We start from the raw sequence: 11244 nt of genomic DNA, 5'->3' as shown, positions 1-11244 counted from the left end.
TGTGGGCCATCATAGGCATGCTCGCCAACTTTGGAGAGCTCGGTTTCTTCATCCACGTCCATTGTAATTTGAGCATGAACTTGACCAGACTCCCTCGCGTTACGTCACTTCCGGTCAGTGATAGATCGATGCGGAAGTTATTTTATTACAATTTTATCTCAAAATATCGTTTATGGCGGTTATATATTCCTCCAGTTTTGAAAATGTAGTTGTTTATCATTAATATACACTATGCTGTATAGGGGTGTCCAACCTGCACATTGCTCTTTAAACTAGCCTTCTTTAGTCAAACGATTGTTGTACAACCGTGCAAGTCGATAAGTTTCGTACAGTTTTTTTGTATTACAGCAAAGTCAACCAAACCCATATAAAAGAATACTTGATGATAATGATAATAATTTTGTCATGTATTAGGATAGATTTATTTTAGTGCAATACAAACTCTTGTCTTCTTGTGCAAAATGACCTTACTTGAATAACTTCAAACTGTAATGGCAAAAGATGATTTTCAACATGCATCTGCACACAAGAAAATACAACTACATATCCCTTCTACTGATCTACTATATTGAATTTTAAATGGAGGTGCAATTCATAGATTTCACCACCAGAGTGAGCTCCGTGTATGGTGCACAGTGTTTCTCTCTGTGGTCAGTCAGGGTTTTATCATACAGTACATTCATGTAATAGAGGCAGTGATTGTGCAGAGACTGATGAAAGTAACTAAAATTGAGTGCATTTCACAAAAAAATATGGTAACTTGAACCAGATACATTTTTGGAAATGTTGTAGAAAATACAACAAAAAATATATATACTGTAGGCTCAATAGAATACAACAACAAAGACAATAAATTAACAAGCCAGACTTCAATGTCTGAGTCATCTGTGGTTTTTAAATTGAGCTACAGATAAACGGGAGAAAACTAAAACAGGACACCAAAAGGCTAGGATATAGTACAAACCATAGAATATTGGCCTATAGGCCTTCATAGGAGTATGGGACATAGCCTAATAGTGATAACCACAAATACTAAAGTACCGTATATTTTTCTTAATCACCTGGTAATTGTGTTTTTATTATTGTTATTACTGCTGTAGAGCCTCTTTGGATGGGTTTTTTGGAGTTGAGCATTGTCATGGTACATCAGCAAGAATGTATGAAGGACTGCAGGTGTTTCTGTTTAAGCCATTTATTTACTCTGCACACATTCAGGGTGAAAGCACATGATGAGGCTTGGCGGTTATGTTTTTTATATGTTCTATAAATGATAAACAGAAAAAAAGACAAATTACATTACAACACAGTTAATCAACATATAACATCAACAAACAATATGTATAAGTACTCTTACCCGAGGGGGTGAGGGGTAGGCCTACCACTGCTTAAATTATATATAACAGATAAACACTAATTTGAAAATTACATAAGAAATTGAACTAAATCAGGTTATAAGGATACTGGTATTTCCTTGAGGCTACAATCAACAAATCATGTGCACTTACACACAATATTATTGCTGTAGTCTCAAGGCAAACAGGCAAGACGACAATTCAGCCTTTACCAATATATAGACTGGTCAAGCATTAAATCACATCCACTTGCAATAACCATTGGAGTAACACAACATGCGAGGAAGGCAATAAACTCACTTTCTCACACACAACTACCGGATTTTGCCTCTGAATCATGAGGACAGAGGGCCCTTGCATGTTGCTGGGACAAAGGAAAACAAAAAAGACAAAAGTTACATTGAGTGAAGTCAAGTGAGTTTGGACCATGATTGGGAATGAATGACGTCAGGTGAGAATGGTTGAGTCCATGCCATGAACGTGGGCAGAGGGTCACTGAACAGTATGGCTCTATTCTACAACTGCTAACCTGCTGCTAACATATCTTATATACAGTATGTCTTGCCCGTTGTCAGATATATAGTCATCTCTGATGGCCTTGGGTAGCCTATGTATAAAAGATGAAGCTGTATTTTAACTATTTAACCATATTATTAACCTGTACAGCACCCTGTAATATTGTATTAAGATCTACATCATGAGTGATGTAGTGTATTTCATTTGTATCACTGCTTGTTACTGCTTTTCATGGTTGCATGGTGCAGGAAGAGGGCTCTGGTCCGCGTTGCTTGGCTGTGTGTCGTTGCTTGCATGGCTTCCTGTACTGAATGTGGATGGATACTGTTGATGTGTAACTGGAAATGGCTTTGCTGCTTCCTGTCGCTCTGCACGACTTCTGTTCTGAGAAAGCTCATTTGTTGCTCTATACGTGTCTTTATGATCTCTTATTGTCTTCTCTCTGTACATTTATCCCTTTCTAGTGTCTCGCTGTTTCCTCTAGTTCTGCTCTCAAAACTTCTCGCCAAAGGACTACAGTCAGGGGCGATTGTAGGATCAGACCTTTAGGGGGGGCTCAGCCCCTAAACATTTAGATATTTTGGTGATTTCAATCAAGATAAAAAAAAAAAATTAGAGGAAAATGCTGAACAAATCTTTCGGTTAGCTTTATAATTTAAAACATTCATATCACACTGATGTTAAATATATTGTAGGCTACATTTTTTGTAAATATAATTTTCCTTTTTATTTCTTCCTTTAGAGCTCCTTTTATCTAGTCTGTCGTATTTTATTGTTATTCTATTCTAATTGAAATATGTAGAATATCAGTTCATTGTGTGTGTGTGTGTGTGTGTGTGTGTGTGTGTGTGTGTGTGTGTGTGTGTGTGTGTGTGTGTGTGTGTGTGTCCATATAGACTGTGTATGAACCATTGGTAGGAACCGGTATGGACCGGCAGCAGTGTCCGGTGGCCCCGCCCCCTGGCTGATGTCTACGTCACCGTCCCCCTGTCTTTGTATAAAAACGCGAGCCGAGCGCTGACAGCAGCAAGAAGCCCCGCTGATATCTCCGTTACGGACCTTGGAGGGTTACATTTACCCAAAACTTGTTTTCAAATGGGTCCCGTCGCCTAGCGGTTCCTCCCCCAGCCTCGCCGACTGACTGAGTTGAATTGGGTGCTACTGAACATCATCTGGGTCCCTAACAAGGTGGGTGCCCCGCTCCCCCCTCCCGGCTTATAAAATGGTGGTGGGTGAGGGCCGAGTGTTTGGGATAATGGCAGCTGTTGCAGTTTTGTTTTGTAAAAAGAACAAGCGTTATGTAGCTAGCTGGCTAGCTGGCTAGCCGTGTCTCTCGTTGGATTCTTTTTTTCCGTTTACATAGCTTGTTATTTAGCTAGCTAGCTAGCTAGCTCCTACTAACGGCTGATGTCGATACATAAACAGCAGCTGACCGTTATTTAAATGTCAACAGATTGAGATGTAGTTAGTCTTTGTGTGAGACCAAATGTTGTTGTGACGACAGACCGGGTGTCCGATGGGTTGTTTTATCCCGACCAGGACAGCCTCTGTTTAACAGCCGGGCTCACTTTGAAATGATGCTCGACTTCTCCTATTTTTCATGGAACTGAAGAATAACGTCAAAATGTCGGCTTGGTGCAGTCTGATGTAAACAAGCCCTATGCTAAACGTGCGCTGACGTCATCATATTGAAGACGTGAACGTGCTGGAAACGGCGAAAGAAAAATCTAATCTTTCTCCACTTTTTTTTTTTTTTTATTATTTATGTTTTCTGGCCATGAGCAGCTTATGTGCATTTCATATTCGGTTTTATCATGTTTTCTATATTCTTTTTGTATACATGCCTGGAGTCCAAGATGCTTTTCTCTAACCAATAACAACCCCCACCCCCTGAAAATAACAACCTTACAGTATAAATCAGCTGTTTATCGAGCAGAATAGCCCAACATATGCCCGCTGTTGTGTTTTCTGACATAAAGCTAGAGTACACGATTAAAGGGAGTTATGCAGAGAGTCATTGATTATGGAAACCATCATTAGTTGCAGCCCTGCTATGTGTTAGTACAAGGTTATATGGTTAATTAATTTATTTTTTACAACACAGGGCTACACGATGAATTGTTACCCCTTCCGAGACCCATGTAAAGAACAAGAGAATAATTCTAATTAGGTGAAGCTGCTGTCATGAGTTCATCTTCATTGTCTGGAAAAGGAATCTAAAATGAAGACTCCAGTCTCCAATCCTTCTCGGAGTAATGGATCCCGGTCTGGTTTTGATCCTACGGTTTATTTTTCCTCTGCAGGTTTCCATCAAGCACAGCGTACAGCAACCAACTCCAGTAGAATGGCAGCTATTCCAGCAGGCGGCTCTCTGGTGGCGACCACGGACTACTACCGGAGTGAGTCTCTCTCTCTGGGGGCTTAAGGCTGTTTTATGCTCAGAGCGTGGGTGGGGGTTTGCAGAAGCATAAATCAACCTTTACTGCTACTCTGATGTTGGATTTGCACTACACTCCCACTAGATAAGGCCTCATTAGGTGCTTACAATGTAGAGGTAATTGTTCACCTCAGATTGTCTGAATAGAATCAGGAAAGGGCTTATTATTACAATAATTAACACTTGCCTTGGTGAAAGGTGGTCACTTTTTGATATTATTGCACGTCCGTTACATTCAAGCCATTGCCAGATGAGTTGCTACAAAGCTAATTAATCGGTTAATCGGCTCCACACAACTCTCTCTGGATCTCTCAGTATGGCTATGTTCAGAAGATTGGGGTAGTAGTAGTAGGCGATCCAATGCTGGGTCAGTCAGGACCGAGTCTTAAAGTAGAGCCTCAAGGCGACACCCTTCCTGTGTTCTTGTCTAGTTAGTATATCTGGAGTAGCTGCACACTAGACTCTGAAAATCTCAAAGTCACAAGAGACCATATCCTTGGCTTCTTCAGGACTATGGGATGGTTGTGGTAGGAGTTCTGTTATGGTTTCCAGTAGTGACAAGTAAACCAAGTGTGCATTACAACTACAGAGTCGCCCCTCAGGCTGTTACACAAGATAAAATAGATCAACATTTTCCATGTGCCCCTCACATTATGAGGTAGATCTTATGCAGGAGCATTCCTGAACCTGGACTTCTTTACTTGTTCCGTTTCGCTTTCTCCGTTTGGTTGACTGGGATTAAACTGACCACTTGTTGAACTCCTTTTTTTCTGCTCATTCTGTCTCCCCCACAGGGCGCATCGGCTCTACGTCCAGCAGCAGCTCTTGCGGCAGTTCGGAGTACAGTGGAGAGGTCATCCCTCACCATCCAGGTGTGTGTTTGTAGCCAACAAACAGAACTCCAGATATTCATAGTTTCCTTGCACAGTTAAATGTGTGTCATTGTCATTTTGGGGGGGGGGGAGCATGTGTAGGCCTTTATTGTTGATAGGACAGCTTCTCCACAGAACAACAAACAAGCTGATTTTAAATGGATGCATCCGTCATATTTATAGGAACCCAACACAGCGATTGTTGGCTAAACACTGCTGCTCCAAATAAAGTGACTCACAGCTGCTGCTGACTATAATGGGGTATAGTGATCAAGTCATGCACTCCTAAAAAGAGCGAGTCGTGTAAACTGCTGTGTTTCTGGAAAGAACAGTGTGTTCTGCACCAAGCCCAGGAGTGTCTCTGTACCGGATCCAGATACTCACTCACTCACTCACCTCAGTGATCTCTGCGGTTGAGTCAGCTGTTACCTCGGACCACACAGGCATTACCGTGGTTGAGTCATGCTGGCATACACCCAGCTCGGCTCTGACCTCGCTCCTTTCTAATCCAGCAGGAAAGTGGGTTTCACTTGTGTATTATTTTTTTTGCCGCTTTCCCCTCCTCGGGGATTACCATTCAGTTCTCGGGTCAGCGTTCAGATGTCACTGTTAAAAGCAAAAAGCGCCAGAATAACCCTCAGCAACCAGTTTATCTGCTGAACTCTCCAGTGATCCTGGATCAGCATGTAAAGGCAGCTTGATGTGAAAACCATCTGGGCTGACAGAAGTGCTGGATCTGGGTTTGTGTGAGCATGCCTGTTTTAACCGCTGGGACGGACACACACACACACACACACACACACACACACACACACACACACACACACACACACACACACACACACACACACACACACACACACACACACACACACACACCAACCAAACTATACGTCCCTAAGTGGTTCCCCTTCTGAGAATTAGCTTGTTCTAGAAGCCAACTATAGCACACGTTCTTTAAATGTAACCATTTGGATGTAAATGCAGCTGTTCAGACACCACTCAACGTGTCACACTCAGTTTTGACACTAAGCCAAACACGATTCACACGAGTCCGGGGGGGGGGGGGTTTAGGAAACCTGAGTCATGGGTGTAGCTGATGAAACACACACTCAACTCAAACGCACACACTCCCAATCTTAACCTGTGGTTACTGTAATGTTCAGTCGTCCTGCTTCAGTGGCTGGTTGTTGTTGATTTACTTCTCCTCAGCTCGTAATGAAGAGCAAAGTAGCTCTAAACTGGAACCAGCTGTGCAGGAGGGTTAAAATGTAAAATTCCCCAAAATATCTAAATGGAACAGTAGGTTCTGTGTAACCTTTTTAACGTACAGTATACGCCTTCGTTATCCACCTCCACAGGACTCCCCAAGCAGGACTCTGGCCATTGGTGGTCCAGTTTCTTCTTTGGGAAGCAGCCAGGGATGACTCCACTGACCGAGGAGGCACAGCAGAAGTGAGTATAAACACGCCCACATCCCATAATACTGCCTCTGCATCGTAGTCTTACTTAATCCTGGTCATCATCCTAACCGTGTCTAAAACCATTAACCCAGCTGCTCGTCCCTCCAACAGATAGAATTCTGCTCCTCTAGTCTCTAACTCACACATGAGTCCAGAATAACCATCTGTGAAATGTAGCAGACTGTTTTCCTTTAGAGTGGCGATGTGTTTTTTTTGTTTTAATTCTGTGGAATTGTGCGTCCGAGATGACCACAGACACAACCTTTCCATTATACAGGATCAAGACAATTTTTTTACAATCTCTCTCGCTCTCTCTCTCAGGGCGGGGGTCCGAGGCACACTGACGAATGGTCAGATCACCTGCGTTGCCAGGGAGATGGTGACGCAACGCCAGGTGAGTGAGAGCAGTGAGGCGGGAGGCTCCACCTCCTCCTGATCCTGCAGTCTCACTCTGATTCACGCCACACCTTGGAGGGGGGGGGAATCAAACCAGCGACCAACGCTAGGTGACGGGAGGTTGTCCCGTCTACAACCTTATTTTTTTCTCTTTTTTTTTATATATATATATTCTCATTCATTGTAGTTCTAGGCTGCCTTACTTGTTTTTGTTCCTGCAACCTTGTGTTTTTTTTATTGAGGGGGGAAAAAAAAATAAAGAATAAAAAAAAAAAAATAATAATTAATGATGCAACTGAGTTTTTTTTTTTTTTTTTAAAACATTTGTACTGTGTTTGTAATACTGTGTTGCATTGACACATCCACATGCCTATGTTAGACATTTTTCACTTGTCTCCCTGTTATTGCAAATGCAATAAAGTAGACTCTAGCAGCCTAATGTTCTGTGTTGGACTCTCATATCTGTTCTTCTCACACGCAGGGCAGACACTTTGTTTCTCTCACTATATGAATCTAGAGTCACTACTCGCTGCGTAGCTAATTGCAGTCACTATCTCACTTCTCCCTTGCTCACCAGCTCCCCACACACACGGTGACTCGACACACACCAGTGCACAAGTATAACCATCAGGCCACTTGTTTACTACGGAGAAAGCTCTGCGTGGAGCCTCCGGCAGCAAAAAAACACCGCTGGCTAAACTATTTAAAAATGCTGTCTGTTGCTAGCAATGCAGTGATCAGTGACGCTTCTTTCCGACCAATCTGTAGCCTGCAGGGTTTCACGTCACCTTCTCGGCTCGCCTCAGCTCGCTTGGAACCTCGACTGAGGAGGTACTAAAAAAAGTACCTGTTAGCGGGTACCGGTTTTTTTTTTCGTAATGGAAAACCAAAAAAGGCGAGGCGAGTAGGTACCATGTAATGGAAAAGCGCCATTAGTTTCAAATGGTTAGAATGGTAGGTCTGTCTGTTTTCTTCTATTTCACTTGCCTCATGGAATATTTTCTATGTGTAGCCTACTCCTTTGCGTGTCTGTACATACAGAAGAAGGTTCAGTTAGTTTTAAGTAGTTATAATGGCATCAGCAAATGCTTGTTTCTTTGAACTGCTTTAATTTATCATTTTATTTCATCTATTAATTTTATTCTAAAGGTGACATGATTGGTTAGGGTTGCAAGATGTTTCCAAAATCAGTGAGTCTAATCTATTCTGTTGACTTTCCCTAACTGCATTGTTCTGTTGGCCTAGAGCAGGGGTGGGCAATTATTTTTTCCATGGGGCCACATGAGAAACAGAAAATATTGTGGAGGGCCGGGCCAAAAGGCTGAACTCAATTCTGCATAATATTAATTGTATTTCTTTATAAAAAGCAGTAAATAACATTGTTTTGACAAGCTGGTGAGAGTAGACTATAGGTTTAAAATTAAGCAATGAAAAAGTGAGGTCGCCTTACAAAAAATGTAATTTATTCAATTAAATTTCCCAAAGCAATGGTAAACAAAATGTGAACACTTTTTTTTACCATTTTGACTTATATTAATATTTTCTGTCACATTCACTCCAAAACACATTTTGAGTTTCAAATACTGTTGGAAAGAAATTCCTAGCATTCTAAAGACATCACAATATTGTATTTGTGCTCCAAACATTAAGCAAGACACATCATATTGATCTGTCAATGTACATCACTAAACTGTGAATATTGAGAAAAAGGGTTCCAAAAAAAGTGTACCAGTTCACAATTAAAAATCAATTGCTGACATTAGGAGAAACTGATAAGAGGTAAAAACAGGAGGGTATACATGCCTACATTTGTGGTCTAACCACCTCATTTGGTGTTTTTAAGTTATTTTTTCTTCAGTGAGAGAAATCTAGTCTCTGCTGGGCTTTAACGAGTGCATCGAAGTCAGGTTGAATGTATGAGGTGGAGATGCGAAGCACAGCTGACAGATGATTATCAGTGAGAGAGGATCTATACCTGGATTTTGTAAACTTCATCGTTGAAAATGTTTGTTCACATATGTAGGTAGAGCCAAAGAGAACCAACATCTTCTGAGCATGTCTCCTCATGTTTGGAAAGTTCTCCTCCTTAAGAGAAGAGTAGAAATCCAGCAGAGATCCAGACTTAAAGTGCTCTGCCAGTACTGCATCAGACTGCAGGTCAATGAGTTCCAGCTGAACATCACTGGGTGCATTATCCAAACTGCAGGTAAAGGGAGAGGAAATCATGTGCATTTCATCCTCGATTGTTCTGAGATCTTCAAACCGCCTTGAAAACTCACCATGCAATGCTCCTAACATGGATGAGTACTTGCGGAGGTGATCAGCTGATGGTTTGACTTCTTTCAGGGTTTGCATGTGAGTGAGTGTTGCTCTCCAGTTGGCTTGAAAGAAACTGCATCTTTCTCATGAAAGCCTTCACCAGGCTGTGCATTTCATGAACAAAAAGGCCCTTGCCTTGCAGTTTGGTGTTCAGTTCATTCATCATTGCAGTCACATCAACAGCAAATGCAAAATCTGCCATCCAGTCATCATCTGAGAGCTCTGGGATGTCTTTGCCTTTCTTCTCACAAAACTCTCGGATCTCTGCTTTCAGGTCCCAAACTCTTTTTAGCACTTTGCCCAGGCTGAGCCATCTGACAGCTGTGTGGTAGCCGATGTCACTCTGCTCAGTCTCATGCTCCTCCAAAAGTGCGACAAACTGTCTGTGATTCAATGCCCGTGCCCTGATGAAGTTTACGGTTTTAGTAACAACATCAACAACATGGTTAATTTTTAGCACTGACTTGCACAACACATGTTGGTGTATAATACAATGCAAAAACACCAATTTCTGATCGGCGTCGGTTTCAGTCACTTTATCTTGCATACGTTTCAAAAGTCCGACATTTTTCCCTGTCAGATTGGGACAGCCGTCCGTTGTGACACCTGCCAGTCTGTCCCATTTCAATCCCAGGGTGTCCATGCACGCATTTACCTCCGTAAACAGATTGCTCCCTGTCGTTGTTCCTTTCATCGACCGCATTGCTGCCAGCTCCTCCGTAATCTTGAAGTCCGTAATCCCACGGGAGTAGCTGGGCTGTGTCGCGGACATCACAGCTCTCGTCCAAAGCCAAGGAGAAAAAGTCAAAACATGCCACTTCACGTTGCAGTTGAAGCTCCAGATTTCCCGCAATTTCCTCGATCCTTCTCGTCACGGTTCGCCTGGACAGCGGGACTTGCTCAAATGCTCCTTTTTTTTCAGGGCATATTAGTGCTGCAGAGTCCACCAAGCACTCTTTGACAAACTCCCCCTCCGAGAATGGCTTACTGTTTTTAGCGATTTTGTGGGATATCACGAAGCTGGTCTTGGTTGCTGCATCCCTGGATGTGTGAAGCTTGGTAAAGAAGCCTTGCTGCTTTTGCAGCTTAGCTAGCAAAGCTTCCGATGTTCGTGCCCTTTCAGCATCAGACAAGTTTTTGTATTTCTCTGCGTGTGTTGTCTCGTAATGCCGACTCAAATTGTAGTCCTTAAACACGGCGATCCGCTCCCCGCAAACTAAACACACTGCTTTACCTCCGACTTCAGTAAATAAATACTTAGCAGTCCAATTTTTGTTGAAAATCCTGCATTCGGCATCTACCTTTCTTTTTCTAGCATGAGCGGACATTTTTGAGCGCTAAAGTCCTCTTGTGACCTGCTCGTGACAACGATCCAATAATGCGCAAGTCTTGATATACGTATTGCGTCATTATGTACGTGAATAAAACCAACAACTTCAAAATAAAAGCAATGCAGCTTTAGTCCATGCATGAGGTAAAATTAAAAAATGTTTATTTTGTAATTTCCAAATTAACCTTACAAGGGCCGGTCAGAGTCAACCAAAGGGCCGTATGTGGCCCGGGGGCCGTAAAATGCCCAGGTCTGGCCTAGAGGGTGTAGTTTTATAAATCAAACTCAGCTTAATGGTTAGAAAACATGTTGCCGTATAAACCTGTAACTCACTGGCGTGTTGGTTTTTAAAAAATATTGAGAAGGAATTAAAAATGGTATTGAATTTATCTCCAGGATTTCTGTATATACCCTGCCTGGGCACAGGGGCAATTTTTAAAATCCCGTTTGTAACCCATCCCCACCCCACTCTTTCAAATTCGTTTGATATTTTATTTACACATCTTGGTGATCAGCCCCTATTTTAAACAATAAAGAAAGTAGGCCTAAGACTTTTAAA

At 42.2% G+C, this 11244-nt stretch overlaps 2 protein-coding genes across 2 annotated transcripts; one reads left to right on the top strand and one right to left on the bottom strand.

Moving 5' to 3' along the window:
• Positions 1–2858: 2858 nt before the first annotated feature.
• Positions 2859–7475, top strand: ppdpfb (pancreatic progenitor cell differentiation and proliferation factor b). Its single transcript, XM_028583954.1, has 5 exons — positions 2859–3056; positions 4172–4267; positions 5100–5177; positions 6539–6632; positions 6962–7475. Exons 2-5 carry the CDS (start codon positions 4213–4215, stop codon positions 7074–7076), a joined length of 342 nt encoding a protein of 113 aa, XP_028439755.1. The 5' UTR covers positions 2859–3056; positions 4172–4212; the 3' UTR covers positions 7077–7475.
• A 1047-nt stretch (positions 7476–8522) lies between these two features.
• LOC114559284 (general transcription factor II-I repeat domain-containing protein 2-like) lies at positions 8523–10683 on the bottom strand. Its single transcript, XM_028583872.1, has 2 exons — positions 10011–10683; positions 8523–9759 (listed from the first exon to the last, which is right to left on the bottom strand). Exons 1-2 carry the CDS (start codon positions 10681–10683, stop codon positions 9746–9748), a joined length of 687 nt encoding a protein of 228 aa, XP_028439673.1. The 3' UTR covers positions 8523–9745.
• Between the last annotated feature and the right edge of the window lie 561 nt (positions 10684–11244).

This window comes from Perca flavescens, chromosome 7, assembly GCF_004354835.1.
Source record: "Perca flavescens isolate YP-PL-M2 chromosome 7, PFLA_1.0, whole genome shotgun sequence".
NCBI lineage: Eukaryota > Metazoa > Chordata > Actinopteri > Perciformes > Percidae > Perca > Perca flavescens.
This window is presented reverse-complemented; position numbering and strand designations above follow the sequence as displayed.

Excerpts from the sequence above, each read along its gene's own strand:
- ppdpfb (XM_028583954.1), top strand. The coding sequence starts at position 4,213 with ATGGCAGCTATTCCAGCAGGCGGCTCTCTGGTGGCGACCACGGACTAC. Across the intron at positions 4,268-5,099 it reads GACCACGGACTACTACCGGA|GGCGCATCGGCTCTACGTCC; the intron begins GTGAGTCTCTCT and ends TCTCCCCCACAG. Across the intron at positions 5,178-6,538 it reads GGTCATCCCTCACCATCCAG|GACTCCCCAAGCAGGACTCT; the intron begins GTGTGTGTTTGT and ends CCACCTCCACAG.
- LOC114559284 (XM_028583872.1), bottom strand. The coding sequence starts at position 10,683 with ATGTCCGCTCATGCTAGAAAAAGAAAGGTAGATGCCGAATGCAGGATT.